At 49.4% G+C, this 19,844-nt stretch overlaps 1 protein-coding gene across 6 annotated transcripts in view; it reads right to left on the reverse strand.

Annotated features, from left to right (window-relative positions):
- Nucleotides 1-19,844, reverse strand: part of RNF213 (ring finger protein 213) — a 105,742-nt gene that overhangs the window by 60,079 nt on the left and 25,819 nt on the right. For 5 of the 6 annotated variants that reach the window (XM_047707813.1, XM_047707811.1, XM_047707810.1 and 2 more), the window contains 8 exons: nt 19,096-19,293; nt 15,795-16,017; nt 15,166-15,221; nt 13,886-14,039; nt 10,969-11,139; nt 6,904-6,993; nt 6,169-6,291; nt 5,104-5,284 (listed from right to left, as the gene is read on the reverse strand). In XM_047707813.1, coding sequence (XP_047563769.1) covers nt 5,104-5,284; nt 6,169-6,291; nt 6,904-6,993; nt 10,969-11,139; nt 13,886-14,039; nt 15,166-15,221; nt 15,795-16,017; nt 19,096-19,293 — 1,196 coding nt within the window. The remainder of the gene's footprint in view (nt 1-5,103; nt 5,285-6,168; nt 6,292-6,903; nt 6,994-10,968; nt 11,140-13,885; nt 14,040-15,165; nt 15,222-15,794; nt 16,018-19,095; nt 19,294-19,844) is intronic. The other variant, XM_047707808.1, reaches the window with a different exon arrangement.

The following is a 19,844-nucleotide window of genomic DNA, read 5'->3' on the forward strand; positions in this document are numbered from 1 at the left end:
TCTTACTGACATAGAGAAAATCCTGACAGCAGCCCGTGACAAGAAGTTTGTAACAAACAATGGTAAAAATATTAGATTGGCAGCAGACTTATCCACAGAGACCCGGCAGGCCAGAAAAAAATGACATGATACATTCAGAGTACTAAATGAGAAAAACATGCAGCCAACAATACTATATCCCGCTAAGCTATCACTGAAAATAGAAGGAGAGATAAAAAGCTTCCGGGAGGGCGGCGGGGGAGCTTCCAGGACAAACGAAAACTCAAAGAATTTGTAAACACCAAACCAGCTCTACAGGAAATATTGAAAGGGGTCCTCTAATCAAAAAGAGCACATAAAAGTAGTAGACCAAAAGGAACAAAGACAATATAGCCCAACAGTCACCTTACAGGCAATACACTGGCATTAAATTCATATCTTTCAATAGTTACCCTGAATGTAAATGGGCTTAAATGCCCCAATCAAAAGACACAGGGTATCAGAATGGATTAAAAAAACAAAACCCATCAATATGTTGACTACAAGAAACTCATTTTAGACCCGAAGACACCTCCAGATTTAAAGTGAGGGGGTGGAAAACAATTTATCATGCTAATGGACATCAAAAGAAAGCTGGGGTGGCAATCCTTCTACCAGATCAATTAGATTTTTAGCCAAATACTATAATAAGAGATGAGGAAGGACACTATATCATACTCAAAGCGTTTGTCCAACAAAAGAATCTAACCATTTTAAATATCTATGCCCCTAACATGGGAGCAGCCAACTATATAACCAATTAGTAACAAAATCAAAGAAACACATCAACAAAATACAATAATAGTAGAAGACTTTAACACCCCCCTCACTGAAATGAACAGATCATCTCAGCAAAAGATCAACAAGGAAATAAAGGCCTTAAATGACACACTCGACGAAATGGACATCACAGATATATTCAGAACATTGCATCCCAAAGCAACAATACACATTCTTCTCTACTGCACATAGAACATTCTCCAGAATAGATCACATCCTGGGTCACAAATCAGGTCTCAACCGGTACCAAAAGATTGGGATCATTCCCTGCATATTTTCAGACCACAATGCTCTGAAGCTAGAACTCAATCACAAGAGGAAATTTGGAAAGAACCCAAATACATGGAGACTAACCAGCATCCTTCTAAACAATGAATGGGTCAACCAAGAAATTAAAGAAGAATTGAAAAAATTCATGGAAACAAATGATAATGAAAACACAACGGTTCAAAATCTGTGGGACAGGGGCGCCTGGGTAGCTCAGTGAGTTAAGCCTCTGCCTTCGGCTCAGGTCATGGTCTCAGGGTCCTGGGATCAAGCCCCGCATCGGGCTCTCTGCTTGGCGGGGAGCCTGCTTCTCCCTCTCTCTCTGCCTGCCTCTCTGCCTCCTTGTGGTCTCTCTCTCTCTGTCAAATAAATGAATAAAATTAAAAAAAAAAAATCTGTGGGACATAGCAAAGTCAGTCCTGAGAGAAAATATATAGCGATACAAGCCTTTCTAAAGAAGTAAGAAAGGTCTCAAATACACAACCTAATCCTTCACCTAAAGGAGCTGGAAAAAGAACAACAAAGAAAGCCTAAACCCAGCAGGAGAAGAGAAATAATAATGATCAAAGCAGAAATCAATGAAATAGAAACCCCCCCAAAAAAATAAAAATAAAAAAAACCCCAATAGAACAAATCAAAGAAACTAGGAGCTGGTTCTTTGAAAGAATTAATAAGATCGATAAACCCCTGGCCAGACTTATCAAAAAGAAAAGACAAAGGACCCAAATAAATAAAATCATGAATGAAAGAGGAGAGATCACAGCCAACACCAAAGAAATACAAACAATTATAAGAATATATTATGAGCAATTATACGCCAGCAAATTTGACAATCTGGAAGAAATGGATGCATTCCTAGAGATGTATAAACTACCACACCTCAACCAGGAAGAAATAGAAAACTTGAACAGACCCATAGCCAGTAAGGAGATTTAAGCAGTCATCAAAAGTCTCTAAACAAACAAGAGCCCAGGGCCAGATGGCATCCCCGGGGAATTCTACCAAACATTTAAAGAAGAATTAATTCCTATTCTCCTGAAACTGTTACAAAAAATAGAAATAAAATCTATACTCAGAAAACTATAAAGTACTCATTAAAGAAATTGAGGAAGACACAAACAAATGGAAAAATGTTCCATGCTCCTGGATTGGAAGAACAAAATATTGTGAAAATGTCTATGCTACCTAAAGCAATCTACACATTTAATGCAATTCCTATCAAAATACCATCCATTTTTTTCAAAGAAATGGAACAAATAAATGTAAAATTTATATGGAAGCAGAAAAGACCTCAAATAGCCAGAGGAATGTTGAAAAAGAAAGACAAAGTTGGTAGCATCACAATTCCAGACTTCAAGCTCTATTACAAAGCTGTCATCATCAAGACAGCATGGTACTGGCACAAAAACAGACACAAAGATCAATGGAACAGAGCAGAGAGCCCAGAAATAGACCCTCAACTCTATGGTCAACTAATCTTCGACAAAGCAGCAAAGAACATCCAATGGAAAAAAGGCAGTCTCTTCAACAAATGGTGTTCAGAAAATTGGACAGCCACATGAAGAAGAATGAAACTGGACCATTTCCTTACACCATACATGAAAATAGACTCAAAATGGATGAAAGACCTCAATGTAAGAAAGGAATCCATCAAAATCCTTGAGAACACAGGCAGCACAGGCAGCAACCTCTTTGACCTCAGCCGCAGCAACTTCTTCCTAGGAACATCGCCAAAGGCAAGGGAAGCAAGGGCAAAAATGAACTATTGGGACTTCATCAAGATCAAAAGATTTTGCACAGCAAAGGAAACCATCAATAAAACCAAAAGACAACTGACAGGATGGGAGAAGATATTTGCAAATGACATATCAGATAAAGGGCTAGTGTCCAAAATCTATAAAAAACTTATCAAACTCAACACCCAAAGAACAAATAATCCAATCAAGAAACGGGAAGAGGACATGAACAGACATTTCTGCAAAGAAGACATCCAGATGGCCAACAGACACATGAGAAAGTGCTCCACCTCGCTCAGCATCAGGGAAATACAGATCAAAACCACAGTGAGATCCCACCTCACACCAGTCAGAATGGCTAAAATTAGGAAATGACAGATGCTGGCGAGGATGTGTGGAGAAAGGGGAGCCTCCTGCACTGTTGCTCGGAATGCAAGCTGGGGCAGCCACTGTGGAAAACAGTATGGAGATTCCTCAGAAAGTTGAAAATAGAGCTACCCTACAACCCAGCAATCGCACTACTGGGTATTTACCCTAAAGATACAAACGTAGTGATCCGAGGGGCACGTGCACCCGAATGTTTATAGCAGCAATGTCTACAATAGCCAAACTATGGAAAGAACCTAGATGTCCATCTACAGACGAATGGATAAAGAAGATGTGGTATATATACACAATGGAATACTATGCAGCCATCAAAAGAAATGAAATCTTGCCATTTGAGACGACGTGGATGGAACTAGAGGGTATCACGCTTAGCGAAATAAGTCAATCGGAGAAAGACAACTATCGTATGATCTCCCTGATATGAGGAAGTGGAGATGCAACTTGGGGGGTTTGGGGGTAGGGAAGGAATAAATGAAACAAGATGGGATCGGGAGGGAGACAAACCGTAGGAGACTCTTAATCTCACAAAACAAACTGAGGGTTGCCGGCAGGAGGCGGGCAAGGAGAGGGGGGTGGGGTTATGGACATCGGGGAGGGTATGTGCTGTGGTGAGTGCTGTGAAGAGTGTAAACCGGGCGATTCACAGACCTGTACCCCTGGGGCTAATAATACATTACATGTTAATAAAAAATTTAAAAAATAACAACAAAACAAAGGTGCTCCGAGCCACAAAAAGACACGGAAGAAGGTTACATGCACAACACTAACTGAAAGAAGCCCGTCTGAAGAGTACGGAGACTGTATGAACCCAACTGGAGGACATTCTGGAAAAGGCAGAGGTACAGGGAGGTGTGGGGAAGGGGTGACCAGGTGCAGCACGAGGCATTTTTAGGGCAGTGAGACTATTCCGTAGGGTACCATAATGGGGGACACACGTCGTCCATTTATCCAGACCCACGGAGTGGAGTGTACGACGCCAAGCATGAAGCGTAACACGAACTGTGGACTTCAGTTAATAATGCTGCGTCAGTATCGGCTCATCGGTTATAAGCAACGTGCACAGCAAGACGGTAATAGCAGGAGAAACTGCGCGTGACAGGGGCAGGGAAGGAGAAATATGTGAACCCCGTACATTCTGCTCAATTTTCCTGTAAACGTACAGATACACCGAAAGTGTCTATTAATTTAAAAAAACAAACACGAATGCCATCTTTTCACGGGAGCAGCTTTCAATCATGTCCATAAAATCCCCACATCCACGATCTTATTTTATCCGCACCGCAGCCACGCACAAGGAACTCCGCTTTTTTTTGGCTGTCCCTGTCCTCTGATGGAACAGAGACTCCAAATCTTCTCACTGGGACTTTCAGCTCCAAATCCAGTGCTTTCCCCGGAAATCCGAATCTGATGACTCACAAACTGTAACACGGTGTTTATGGGGCAATTCGTGTCTCACGCTCTCTGATCCTAAACTGCTCAGGGTGTGGGGTGAGGGTGGAAGAAACGGACAGTCCGAGTCTTTGGTCGGACGTTGTTAAGGCGCGAGGGGACAGGGACGCTGACCCCGAGAAAACGGAGGCGATTCTACCCGCACACACACGTGGGCTTGAATTTTGGTCCTGAATCCGTGTCCCCGAGAGCCTGCGCCAGACGACCCCACCCCAGCGAAGCGCGGGGATCCTTCAGGGCGGCGACAGGGAACCCGGTGGGCGCAGCAGCGGCGGCGTGGCCCGCGCCCGGGGAAGGCCGGCTCCCACCCACGGTGTCGGATGCCCTGAATCCCTCGGGCTCCCGCGGCCCGTCCGCTCCCTTTGTCCAACATCAACGCAACATCCTAGCGGCGTGTCGGACCCCTGCCCCACCCCAGCCCGGGCTCGGACGGAGCAGGCGCTCCCCGCGCCCCCAGCGCACGTACCGCACAGCTGGATGAGATGCCTCATGTCCCGCCACACGAGCAGGTGCTTTAAAACCGCGTCCAGGTCGTCCGCGGCGTCGCCGTCGCGCCGCGGCCAGGACTTGGTGATCACGGCCGACAGCAGGGTGCAGAACTTCCACAGGTCGTGCTTGGAGATCTTCTCGAGAACGCTGGTCTGAGACTGCGGGACGAAGGGACACGGCGGAGGGTGACGGGTTTGCTCTGCGCTGACAGGACAGCGGTCACCCCGCCACCCGCCGGAAGCCTTCCGCAGAGCAGGAATTTGTTCACGCGGTCCGCCACCTCCGGGAAGACAGGGAAGGAGGCGTCCCCGCGCCCCCGGGCTGGAAGCCCTCGCTGAGGCAGGAACCGGGGGACCTCGTCCCCCTGACGGAAGGCTGCCAGGGGAGGCCGCCGCGAGCTAAGCAGGCGCTCGCCGTGACGGACGACGGCGTCCTCCTGAGACGAGGAGCCAGGGGAGGACGCCCGCACGGCGGCTGCGCATCAGCCCGACGAGCGCGAGCAGGAGGCAGAGCAGCGGGGTCGGGAGGGAAGGAGCGCAGCTACCTCATCAGCCCTGACGGGATCTTGTGGCGGGAAAAAGCCCCGAGCGCTAGTGCGTGCACGCACTTTATGCGCGTGCGCACACACACGCGCGCGCACACACACGCGCGCACGCACACACACGCACACGCGCACGCACACACACGCAGGCGCACGCGCACACACGCACACGCGCACGCACACACACGCAGGCGCACGCGCACACACGGACAGGCGGAGGCTGTTCCTAGGAGGCCCCGCAGGGCGGAATCTCTTCTCGCCTCGCAGACGAGACGGTGAGTGAGTTGACAGAATCTTTTCAGCTTCGTCCGCTTTTCCTCCGTAAACGTGCGGTGGGCCGGCGGCGGGTTCCCCGCACGCCGCTGGCGCTCACACAGGCCGGCGGCAGTGATGGGCGCACACGCCCGGGGGGCCGCGCCCAGGCCGGGAGGCGGGTGCCCGGGGCTCGGCGTGTGGGAGGCCGCGCGCGGTCACGGTCGCCGAGCCGGCGGCGCTGGTCACCTGGCAGGCCGAGCTCACGGCCTCGACGACGCACTTCTCGAAGCATCGGGACACGCGGTCTTCCCGCTCCGTGGCGTCCCAGTGGGGGCTGCAGAAGGCGGAGATCTGCACCAGCGGCTTCTCCTGCAACCACAGCGAGCGCGTCGGGGCCGCCCTCGAGCTCGGGGACCGGGGGCTCTTCTCCGCTCTCGGCGCCCGGCGGCGCGTGCCCGGGAGTCCGCCCCCGCCCGCACTGCCCGCGCCCCGCGGGACCGGCCCACAGCCCCGCCCGCACTGCGGCGCGCGGAACAGCCAGGTCCGGGGAACAAGTGACCTCCCCCGGGTTTCTACTTCCCCGAAAGCGTCATTTCACAGTTAGGTGTCATGACGAAACACCCTCACTTCCCTAGAGCCACAGGCTTTGACGAAAACGAAGCACACTTCTGTTTCCCTGTTTGTCACCGGGTTTAGGACGGCTTCGGGCACGGATGGGCCACTTGGAGCTACTGCGTATGGGGGGCTTTACTCCCCGTACCCGTGGGGTTTCCCGGGGGTACGAACCCATCCCCTTCTTCTTCGCGGGGATGTCATCTTTGGTCAAACTAGTAAGGCTGGATCAAAGAGCAAGGTCCTCCCGGCCCGTGCCCCGCGCCGCCAGGCCTACCCGCTCAGAGGCCACGTGTGATCTGTAGGTTGTTGTGAACGGTCCGGCTTCCCCAACACGCCCCATGCAAAGAACCGCCCGACCTCACGTACCTGTTTGATTCTGCCTTCCAAGTCCCCCATCAAGGACTCCTTCCAGTCGTGCTCCGCGGGGAAGTTGATTTCCACCAGCCGTCTCCAGACCTGCAGAGCACACGTGTCCGTGACAAGCACCGTGACAGCTAAGTACCGTGGTGAATTCTATGAAGAAGGACTTTTATCACAATTCCAGGAGCAGTGGCCACCTGGGACTGGACCCTGTCCTTGTCCCTGGTGAGCTGTGTCAGTGGCAAGTCAGAGCCACCCTAGACTTTTAATAGTTGTTTTTGTTTTTTTCCAAAGATTTTATTTATTTGTCAGAGAGAGAGAGAGTGAGCGAGCACAGGCAGACAGAGTGGCAGGCAGAGGCAGAGGGAGAAGCAGGCTCCCCGCCGAGCAAGGAGCCCGATGCGGGACTCGATCCCAGGACGCCGGGATCATGACCCGAGCCGAAGGCAGCCGCTCAACCAACTGAGCCACCCAGGCGTCCTCACCCTAGACTTTTAACAGGAAGGCCCTGACAGGATCAGACCACCAGGATGGTCCTTCCACAGTGTAACTGGTTTTTATTCTGAAAGTATTTCTCTCGCTTGCCTTATTTCAAGAACCTTCAGACATACAAAAAAAAAGTCGCAAGACTGGCCCAGTGACACCCATATTTCTTCAACTGGATTCCCCAGGTGTTAATATTCAACAGCTGCTTTCTGTCTTCCATGCTCTCTCTATAAGAACTTTCTCTGCAGAACCCCTGGAATAGAAGTCACAGGCACCACGCCATGTGGCCCTGAAATACTTGGGCAGGAATCTCCAAACACAGCGGCCCTTCCCCACAATCATGATGCACATGTCACACTTAGGGCACATCATGTTGGCGGGACCCAGTCCTCTGTGGGAGGTGCTGTCCACACTCTGCTGTCCTGTAGACTGTCTCTCAACCTGCTCTGACTCATAATTCTCCCAGGAGATCCAGATTTGATTTTTTTTCTTTTTTCTTTTTCTTTTTTTTTTTTTTTTTTTTTTTTTGCGGGAACACTATGAAGTCGAGCCACATTGAAAATGTATTTTTGTAGGTCAGGCAGGGTTGAGAGTCTGCACCTTCCCACGGCTCGCCTGAGACCTCGGGACTGCAGTTGCATCAGAGACTTGAACAAAGAGGTCACAAGACCCCTGTCCTGTCAGGGCTGACAGGCAGGTCTGCCGGATTTCTCCATGAAGTGCTTTTCTGCTTTGCATTAAATGGTCCTCTGTGGCAGGCTACTCTGGATATCCTGTTCCTTCATACTCCTGTGCAATGAGTTCAACATCCATGGATGGATTTGGCCTGAGTCTATTACTCCTGCCATGTTACAGGATAAAGGGTGTTTTGGGTCTTCTTCTGTTTTTTTAAGCAGGCTCCATGCCCAGTGTGGGGATTAAATTCACAACCCTGAGATAGTCACTTGCTGTACAGACTGAGCCAGCCAGCTGCATTCTTCATGGAAAGAAAAAAAATGGACAGCCGGTTAAGAACCTGGCCCTTGATTCTGGCTCAGGTCATGATCTCAGGGTCATGAGATCCAGGTCCAAGTCAGGCTCCACACTGGACGTGGAGCCTGCTTAAAAAACAAAACCAAAAAACAAACAAAAAAAAACCTGTCTCTTCCCCCCCCCCTCCTGCCTTTTTTCTGTAAATAAGTATCAGTGACTTGTAATCCAGTCCTGGTGTTACTCATTTGGATGATGAAATTATGCTAGATTTGGCTAATTGTCCCTTCAGACTAGCTTCTGTGTCCTTTTTTAAAAAATGTGGAATGACTTTCAATTTATAGAAACCCTGCAAAGATAAGACAGAGTTAACATTTATGCTCAACCCAGCTTCCCCTAATATTCATGACTTCTTTGGCCTCGGTAGGGCTATCAAAGCTAGGAAACAGGCATTGCTAGAGCGACAGATGCAGCCCTTCTCCATCCCAGGGTCTACTCCAGGATGCCAGCCGCCATTAGTCCCATTCCCACCACTTGTCTAAGGCTGGCGCTGCACTCTTCATGCCACCTCTGGAACCTGCTTGTCCTTCCAGAAGCACAAATCTCTTCGTGGGGATGGTATTTAGCAGCTATGCTCGGGGCTCCCATTGTGCTCCTGGGCCTGGCCGTCCTGATTTCTAGGCCTTTCAGTGGAGAGAGCTAGGAGCCACTACAGCTTTCTGGGTCATGAATTCATACCAACGCTGGTGGCTCCTGGTCCTCTGCTGCATCTCCCTTCTCCACGGTGAGAAAGGACTCCAGCTTCCAACAGTGTCAACCCCTATGCTGTTCGCTCAGTTTTAATAGGACACAGATTGCTCCAGAAGCGCTAAGTGTGTTCTGCCACCAACCGTGAAGTTTCTAAATAAAGTTCGAAACTCCTGTGTATTTTCTTCCCTTTGACCTCAGACTTGTTTCCTCTGAGGGAGAGTGCTAGAAGTTCGGTGCTCTGAGTATTTGGATTCATGATCTTTTCCCCTCCCGGTGGAGAAGTAGCAAGTCTGAGGTACAGCGAGGGTCATCAGCCCTGCTCATGTGTGGTCTCAGCTGTGTGATTTTATGACCACCCTGTTAAAGTGTCCCTGGAAGGCGACTTCCTGTCAAAACCTGGTGAAATGAGCCGTCTGCTTGCCTTGCTCATCTCCCTTTCCACAGCTGTGTCCTAGCGCTAGCTGACAGTGTTGAAGAACAGAGCTGGGTTTGCCCCATCTCCCCAAACCATGGTTGCCTCCTCCGTAAGGGGTGTGTCACCAGCCTCAGAGGGGATGCTCAATGACATTCTAATTAACATTATTTCACCATTATTACTGCATTTAGCTGAAAATCATCCTCTCACATCAATGGACCAAAGGCCATCCTGAAGTCATTCTTAATGTTTCGGGGATTATGCCATTTGAAATCTTGAAACATTTAATAACTTAGCAATTATAACTCAATAATTCAATCATTTTGTTTTGGTGGCATTTAAGTCTTAAGATGCCTGGCATTTCACAGAGCAATTACAGAAGGCTTTTCTGATGCTTAAGAATCACAAGCTGAAATCTGCAACTTTTGGGGGGCATTTTATTTTGTCCATATGCTAGTCTATTCTGTGTGAGGGACCAACATGTACAGTCACCTTCTATCTTGATGGGCACTGACATAGAGGCTAGGTCTGATTAGGAGGCTAAGAAGAATCTGGAAATGAGTCATGAGCCACAGACACTGGTTGCATCACCCCAGGCAGACAGGGGAAGGAAAACCACAGATCGCTCCAGGATGGGAGTACAGAACTGGATGCTGGCATACACGCTGCTGGCTTGCTGGCCACCAGCCAGGAAAACCTGCAGCCTCTAAGGATTATAAGCTTTCGTGGCCATGGTTTTCCTTTCAGGCATTTTCCTCAGTGGCCATCACCTCTCTAGTTTTGGGGGGGAATAAGAAAGAAATGGACAGGATGTGTAGACAGCCCTGTAGGACCTAACCCAGTCCCGTAAAGCCAGAGGCGTCACACGGTACATCGATAGGATTGCCCAAAATCTCGCGTCAAGCATGTAGATCATTTTAAGTGGGTTCTTCTCAACACCATGGAAGGTCAAGTGGTAGACCCTTCATAACTTGTTGGAAGTAGGAAGAAGACATTAAGGCATTAGGATAAAAAACAGAGGAAGTAAGGCACCCCCAGCCTTCAGCACGTCCCTTTCTTACCCCTCCATCTCAGAGCAACGCAGCCGCTCCTGCTTGGGTGACCCCTCCATGGGCCAGACCCCCCAGTGCCCTTGTCCTCCCCCACCTCATCCAGCCTCGTTCTGGAACCCTTCTGCCCAATCACCTCTTCAAGTACCTGTTGTCTCCACTGTTTCCTGACATTTCCAGCCATAACTACCTCCCACCTTCCTTGCTCAAATAGACCCCAAAGGCCCCTCGCCGAAGGCCCCGTGTCCCCGCATTTCCCACGAGGCCTGTCACAGGGGGCCTGCAGGTGGTATGACCAGCACTGGGCTCTCCAATCCTGAGGATGGAGCACCAGCCCGGGGCCAGCACATCGCATCCCTGCTCAGACCCCTTTGGGCAGCGTCTCAGCCCACCAGGGCTTACCTTGATTTCCTCCTGGTATCTGAACGTGACAGCTGATGTGTAGGTTTGCCTAAAGATGTTCTCCCGAAAAATGCCCCGAAGCCAAGTTCTCGTCTCAGTGACGGTCCCCTGGAATACTGTTTGCACGGAAATCCTCCCAGCTTCTTTTCTCCGCCCTTTGGCTGAATCCTGCTGCAGCAGGGGAGAGAAGGTATGTAATGGTCCCCGAGCTGTGACTCAGGCTACTCTGGAGACAACACTCTCCCTTCCCAGTCCACAGCAGGCCCTAGAGAACAGCAACCTCTGAGTCACAGGAGTGCCTTCGGGACACCTGCCTCGCCAGGGGCTACATTCACAGTGCTTCAATTTTCCTGGACTCTGGATTCACTCTGAGAGCTGACAACTCAGGCAAAGTGGGGGAGGGGTGGGAAGGACAAGCATGCCGACATGAACTACCCTAGCAGAGGGGACCCGGCCTTAACCAATGAGCAGATCATGCCAGCCCAGGCCACGCCGGTACACCTTCCCCAGACTGGCTGGGTAAGGGCGCACCCCAAATGCAGAGCCACCACCAGCTCAGAGACACCCTTCCCCCGGGGCACCAGGCAAACCCCTGATCCTTGGCCACAGAAACAGCCCAAGGTGGGACAGAGGTAAACCCAAATCCATGCTCACCTCCCATGAGGCCTCCCCTAGTCCCTCTCTCCCTCTGGAAAATCCGAGTTCCATGGGGTCGCAGGCTCTGGCGTGTCCCCCAACCACAGCAGGAGCACAGCCATATGAATACAGACGTTGGAACCCCCACCTCTGCAGTGGCTGCTCCCTGAGGCTCTGGAAGGGTCTCCCCAGCTCTGTGCTAGTCTGTGTTCCTCAGCGGAGTTCCACAAGTTAGAAGTGTCAGGACCCACAACGGGACTTGCTGCTACTCCTCCCTGCGGGATGCTCCCTGAGAACCACCGCGTGCCCTCCCTCCCAGCTGGCGGTCAAGCAGATGCGGTTCCCGACACGGGAGCTGATGCTGCGGGGGAGAGGGCAACAGTCCACAGACAGACAGACAGGCAGGCAGACATCTGGGCGTTAACCATGGTGAGTGCCAGTTAGGGAAAGTACAAGGTATTCTCAAGACATACGAAAGGGAAGATACCCAGCCTGGGGCAGTAAGGGGCTCCGTCCCTAAAAATGAGGAGGGTGCCAGGTGTGTGGGAGGGTGGGTAGAGGTGTGCCTTGCCAGCACGCCGGATCACTGGATGGCAAGAGATGGCAACGGTTCTCAGCTGAAATTTGGACATCTCAGCACTTGCTTAAAACCCCCGAATGGTGCAGCACCTTCTAGAATAATCAAGAAGGTTCAGCATGGCATGCCTTCCCTGCGATCTGGCCTTACCGGGACCTGGCTCCTTTCCTGCCATAGTCCATTCCTTGCAGGCCCTGGGGAACAGCAACGTTCCTCCTCCCTGACCCCGTGAGGGCTGTTTCCTCTTCATGGGAATGCAGGCCCTACCCCTGGTGCCCAGGGCACCTTATCGACCCTCTAGCTTACTGTCTGTCCCTTGTGGTGCACTTATGTGTTCACTGGGTGGCCCCCCAGAGACCTCTCTGGGAGGCGGGCCTTTGTCTCTCCCATCCCCCTGTCCTCTTCACCGGGCCAGGCAGAGACGGGCAATTTAAGTGAACAGCCCAAGCCTGAGAATCTAGGCTGGAAGGCTCACATGTGTGCTCCTTGCTTTTCTCACTCTGGTGTCCTGCCAATCCAGTGAACCTTCTGTGTCAGGACCCATCCGGAAGCTGGTTGAAAACACATCACTTTTTTGTTGAGTGCTAGTTTTGTAAAACTTTTTGTTTTTATGGCATGGATAGAGTATTTTTACCAGGATGTAGATTACACTGGTCTGGGATTCTGACCCACATTTAAGACTTTTTTTCTGCAGGAAAATAGACCCTAGAAAACTAACAAACTTCCTAAACACAGTTTATTTGGAATTAGGCACCCGCCTGTGATGGTTTAAATGGCACCTGATTCATAAAAAGCAATCATCTTATCAATCATAGTTATTTTAACATGTGTCTTTGGTATCTTAAAGAAGAAAGAGTGAAAGGAAAAAGGTTAAAACATACATTGAATTCTTCTCCATCATTAACGTCACGGTTCTGAATCATAATACAATAGACCAAAAGTTGATTAGCCTAAATATAAAATCTCCTATCATTTTCAAATTGAAGCCCTTAAACTCAAGCATGCAGAGTCCAGAACAAGATGCAAATGCTGTCGTGAGCGGCAACGGGCGTGAGTCTCAGAGACATGGTGTCGGGTGAAGCAAACAGACACAAAACACAGAAAGTTCAACGACAGCCAAAACTCAGGTTTGGTGGTAGGAGACAGAAGGTGGTTCCCTCTGGGAGGTGTGTGGAGGGAGTAGAGGGAGAGGGCACAGGGCGCTGGGGTCTCCCTACAGCTTGATTCGGGAGGCAGCACAAGGGAGGCTGTGTGCAAGGCTCTGAGGTGTGTACTTAGGCCGTGTGGAGCCGGCTGCTGTACTTAAGGAACAGTGTGCAGGAAATGAGGTCACGTGGGAACGACCATGCATGGATACGCACTTTGGGCACATATTTTGGGTACCTTGCCTGACTTCCCAGCCAGCTGCACTGTTCTTCCGTTAACCCATTCATCTGATGTTCTGTACGTTGACCCCTGCACTGCCTCTCCACCTCCAACTGAAGCCCTAGGAGGGCAGGGGCGCAGACTCACTCACCAAAACATCCCCAGTGTATGGAACAGAACCCAGCATGGGGCAGATGCCCAACAAATATTTGAGGAGGGGATCAGCCATTCTGTGTCCCTCCAGCAATCCTAGAAACCAGCTGATCCCTGTTCTGTGGTGAGGCCACTTGGAATTCCATACTTATCGTGGGTGCGACACGGTGTGTGCGGTCCACTTACCACTAGAGGCTTAAGTGAAATAATTCTGCAAACAATCTCAGCAGATAAGGCGGGCAGCTCATAAAACTTTTGGTCTTTTGTTTTTCTGCAGACAGTTTCATGAAGTTTCAGGCACACAGTCAAGTAGGACTGTATCAAGGGCTCCTCAAGAATCCTACCCCACAAAGAGTCGAGAGAGATCATTGAAGTAATTTAGAAGAAGTGACAAAACAGTACCCATTTCCCTGACGAGATCCTTCCCTTCAAAATACCTACGAGGAGGGCATGGTTCTGATCCCATGTAGGTTAACATTGGGAATATTTCAACAGATCCTGAACTTATGACCAAGATATAAAAGGAAACAAAGTCCTTTTGGTTTGCCTCCAAGGTCCGAACTCTTTAGACAAAAGCAAGTGAAACTATTTCCAAGTGTAGTCCCTTATTTGAAAGAAAAAAACACTAAGGGTGTGTATTACTGAAGATCAGGATACTAGATAAACTTGAAAAATTTTCAGAAAGATCCAGGGAGGGAGGCAGGGAGAGAGGGCTAGGGAAAAGTGCTAGAATGGGCACTGTGTGTGGAGACCACATCTCACGTTCCCCCGCTGGCACAGGGCCCGAGCTGATGGGACCTGAGTGGAGCGTGGTGTGGCAGGTGGCTGGAGAAAGGCACCATGGGGGTGCTTCTGTGGGACCCAGGGGAGACCTTGAAGCCGCGGGGCTTGATAATAACAGAGATCTGACACCCCCACCATCCTGAACACCCTAAGAATTCAGGTGAAGTGATATGGAAAGAGCTCCGAGAATCTCAGGAAACACCTATCAGCACGTGTGGGTTTCTACTGTTCTGCATTCCGCTGTATAGTGTGTCCCTTTGGGGTGTCAGAGGTCATACAAGTCTGTAGGAGCAAATGATTTCAGATAACCATGTAAAACTAAGTTTGATTTTTACGTTCAACCGGCCTGACTTGCAAAAAACACACAAAGACCAACGTTAAAGAAATCCAGAACACGAGCATGAATATGTAATGTGGTGATCATCAAAAAAATAAATGGAAGCAAATGTGTAGGAAAAAAGACCAGATGGAAATCAACCAAAATCTTAGCAGCTGATATTGATTATTTTCCCTTAACACAAAACCAAACCAAACCAAACCAGGATATTAATAGCTTAAAAACAAGGTTTGATATACACTGAGGGCCTTCTGATTTCAACAGTATGGGACACGGAAGTCAGTTCGGGGGAGAGGGGGAGGTAACCTCATGCAAGACAGAGGCTGCATTTCACTTTTCTACTTACTTGTCTTGAAAAATATCCAGGAGGTGCAGCAGCATTTGAAAAATTTCCTCAATGTTCTGGGGCAGTGAAGAGAAAAGATAGGAAAGAGTTAATCATGATGCCACCATCTTCCTGAAAACAGAACTGAAAAAACAAAACCAACCTAAATAAGGCAAATATAAGTTCTTTTTTCTCTACATGGATAGAAATGTGCCCAATGGGTTTTTTCTACATGGGTAGAGATGTACTCAATGGCTTCTTTTCTTTCTACAAATGAGTTTTAAGATGCTCAAGAACCAAGCTTACATCTTTCACAGATAAAATTCAGGATTTAAGATTATACTGTTTTCTGCACTGCACAAAATGGGAAAGGAGAGAGCAGCTGTGTGGACCCTGTCCGGACCTCCCCCAACACACACACATACACAGCCTCACCACTCCAGGGACCCCCCACCCCCGGTCCCGCCCCAGAGTAATGGCAAGCAGAGCAGCCCTGCAGCCTAAGAAACAGCAGCCCCACCACATCTCCAGCTTCAAAGTGCTTCACCCTGCCAGGATTTCAGAAAAAAGGAATCACGGGTCCTGAATGTCTAGTTTAATAAGCAAGGACTTGAGATCCTGTTCCGGACAACAGACAAAAGACAACAGACCTCCCGATTTGTGCTGAAGACTTGTCTAAGCCCTTGAAGCTGGTACCAAGTCCCTAGAAGGCAGTCCAGGAAGCGAGCAGGGGAGCGACTCAGATATTCCATGAAGTTCTTCATATAGTAGACTAAGTTGCTCAGAGGCAGCAGACTGAACCAGGACCGGAAGAGACACACATCTACGTCCAGCAAATGGCTCGACTCTCCCATAAGGTCAATCAGCGGTATCCTGGATAAGGGACAATGGGAACAGAAAGGCAGCCTTAGGGATCAGCACACACAGATGGAGTGAAGGTAAGTACAGTCATGTTAGAAGAGGCCCATAAAGTTCAAACTTTAAAAATAACTGAATCAAATAAAAAGCAAACAATAACATATTAAGATTTCACCAAAGCGGATGAACCTTGAAAATTGAGGACACGACGCTGAGTGAAGCCCGCCAGTAGCAAGGACGGACACGCTGACTCTACTTCCGCGAGGACCCCAGCTTGCAAAAATTCGAGGAAGCAGCCAGTAGGATGGTCCTTACCCGAGGGTAGGGGAGTCGGGGAAACAGAGATGTTGCTTAATGAGGACAGAGTTTCAACTTGAAAAACCTCTGGGACGGAAGGTGGCGACCCAGCCATGCGAGTGGGCCAGATCCCACTGAAGTCCACACAGAAACTGATCAGGAGGGCAAGTTAGAGCATGTGTGTATTTTACCACAGCAAAAAACTACACAAAGATATAAACACTTTTTCCAGCTTCGCTGAGATATCACTGACATCTAACATCGTAACGTAACATAACGCATACAATGTGTTGAGTTGATACACTTCCCCGAGGATTAGCTAGCACTAATGCCACATCACGTGACCAGGACTCCTCTCATGCTAACAACATGTAAGCTCTCCTCTCTCTGCAACCTGGGAGTCTACCATACAGTATCACTACCGATAGTCACCACACTGTGCCTTGGGGTCCCAGAACTTCCTCATCTTCTAGCTGGAAATTTGTACAATGACCAACATCTCCCGATTTCCCCCAGCAGTTTCCGTCCTACTCTGTTTCTAGGAATTTGACTTTTTTTGATTCCACACAAATGCTATTGTACATATCATATTCCCGTGTGTGTGCACATGTGCAAGTGTATGTATGCGGGTCTCACATCTCTGTTACCCATTCATCGGTCAACAGGCACTCGGTGGTTTCCGTGTCTTGGCTATTATGAAGAATGCTGCAGTGACCATGGGGTTGCACGTACGCCTTTGAGATGCCAATTCCATTTCCTTGGGATACATGCCCACAGGAGGGACCTCTGGTTCAAAAGGGTGTTGCACTGTTAACTTTTTGAGGAATCTCCATACTGTTTTCCATACTGGCTACAATGATGTATGAACTAATTGTTTTGATGAGCTACTAAGTGAATGCTTCAGATCGAACAGTCCAAAGGAGCCCAGTGAAGGTCTTTAAATCATACTGATTCTGTGACATTGTACTGGAGACCCCAGAAGATGACCACTGGAAAATCAATAAAGCTGGGGCGCCTGGGTGGCTCAGTGGGTTAAAGCCTCTGCCTTTGGCTCAGGTCATGATCCCAGGTGCTGGGATGGAGCCCCGGCATTGGGCTCTCTGCTCAGCAGGGAGCCTGCTTCACTTCCTCTCTCTCTGCCTGCCTCTCTGCTTACTTGTAATCTCAATAAATAAATAAATAAATAAAATCTTAAAAAAGAAGAAAAAGAAAATCAATAAAGCAAGGCACACAGAAGTCCCGGGTGTACGAGGACCCCATGGATGAAGGTTCACGGCACAATAAAGGCCACGTATGCCTGAAAGGGACGATCTTTAAGACCAAGGTTGGTGTTTGCCATTTCCCACTGTTAACAACTAAATTTCTTCCAGACGGTTTGTACACCACTGAAGGGTCCTTAAAATGTATGCAATGGGGCGCCTGGGTGGCTCAGTGGTTGAAGCCTCTGCCTTCGGCTCAGGTCATGATCTCAGGGTCCTGGGATCGAGTCCCGCATCGGGCTCTCTGCTCAGCAGGGAGCCTGCTTCCTCCTCTCTCTCTGCCTGCCTCTCTGCCTACTTGTGATCTCTGTCTGTCAAATAAATTAAAAAAAAAAAAAAATGTATGCAATGATGTAAGAAATCTTTTTATTCCTTGATATAAGTAATCTTAACTGGGCTTTAACTTCTAAAGGTTCCAATAATAGTAAAGGAACAATAACTTAATTTACTTTAATCCCTATCAGCCTATGGACAGCAGGGTGCTGGGTTGCTGGAGGGGTGGGAGCAGGAGAGACCTGGAATCTTTCTCTGACCCAAGACAACGTGAACGGGCCAGCGGGTGGGGGAGCACTGTGCTTGCCACTGCGTAGAAGTATTCCTCTTTTTCAAAATTGTTATCAAATTTTTATTTCATTTGTGTACTTAGGTTCGCTTACCATTTTTCATTTGTGGATTGTGCATTCTGTGTCTCCTCTAAGAAAGCTTGGCTCACCTGGAGACTGGTACTTCCCTACCCCAAGACTGGCACGTACCATGGGCCGAGCCTTTGACCGGGCAGGCCTGCCTTCAGGGATTGAGCTCGGGGAAAGAATTGGACGGGGAAGCAATAAGGATGCTCGTGGAAGCATGCACGCTTACAAAGTCAGAAACAACCTGCCCAGTCCTTGCTTAAGTAAAAATAAATTCTGATGAGTAAGCAGTCATTACAACAACGTAGCCGTGCATTTACTGACACGGAGTCGCTCACAAAATACTGTGAGGTGAAAAAAAGCCTGTTTGGAAAACAGAATAAAGAGCCAGTCATTTGGGGGCGCCTGGGTGGCTCAGTGGGTTAAAGCCTCTGCCTTCGGCTCAGGTCATGATCTCAGGGTCCTGGGATGGAGCCCCGCATCGGGCTCTCTGCTCAGCAGGGAGCCTGCTTCCTCCTCTCTCTCTCTGCCTCTCTGCCTACTTGTGATCTCTGTCAAATAAATAAATAAAATCTTTAAAAAAAAAAAAGAGCCAATCATTTGTCACTGTTATCGAGCACGTCACATGCCCACAAAGCTGTGTTTGGACAAAATCATAGAAATGTGCATGCCAACGTGTTAGCAACAACGATTATCTCTGGGAATTCAGGCTTATTTTGTTGTTGTTGTTGTTGTTGTTGTTTTTAATATTCTTTGTTACATTTCTTGTATGTTTAAAGTTTGTTAAAGAAGTTATTTTAAAAGATCACTAGAAGCAGAAACGTGTGCACCCAGGGAGCCGCTGGAGATCCCCGAAGCACGGCTGTGATTCCAAGATTTACAGACGGAAGTGCAGATCCACAACTTACCAATCTAGCCTTCTTTCCCGAAACTCAGAGAAGGAGATTCCTTCCAGGGCCGCCCAGGTGTCCTCAGGCTGCATCCTGGAGTCCTTTCCTTGGGGCGCCGGCGCCAGGCAGTGGTGCAGGACGGGCAGGGTGAGCACCCAGGTGTCCACTTTCTCCTCCATGCACCGCCGGCACAGGTTGACCAGGAACTCTCGCCAGCTGCGAAGGGAGCAGAGAGCCCGAGGTGAGCTGGGATGGCCAGTGTCCTGCCCCCCGGCGCTCTGACAGCCCCTCACACAGAGGAGGTAAGGAGCACTCAGGGTGGCTGAAAAGAGTGACTAGCCCCAGGGAAAACGTGGCTGCATGAGACATGGGGACGCCCTCGGCACCCTGCAAAGCGTCGGGCCCCGGACAGGCCTTCTGTGCAGACCCACAGCAGACGTCCATCCCTTTGACAGCTGAGGTTCAGGGGCTATGTGACCTGTGAGCCCAGGCCCTCTGGCAACAGTAGGCCCAGATACGAAGCCACTTTGGCGGCGCAAGGGGAAGCCTGTCAACCACACACGGCACACTGCCTTCCGTTACAAGACAAGAATGCTCGCTGCTTCTCGGAAACCCTCCAAACACTCTCTCAGACCTCGTACATCTGCAGCCAGTTCCTCTCCTCAAAAAAATGTAGTGTTGCACTCAGTGTTTCAAGTTGGTAAAACCAAGAGACAGATGTCCCAGTAAGACACTGCTCAGGGAAGGCTGCCTCCTACGGCCCTCCA

This window comes from Lutra lutra, chromosome 16, assembly GCF_902655055.1.
Source record: "Lutra lutra chromosome 16, mLutLut1.2, whole genome shotgun sequence".
NCBI classification, from domain to species: domain Eukaryota; kingdom Metazoa; phylum Chordata; class Mammalia; order Carnivora; family Mustelidae; genus Lutra; species Lutra lutra.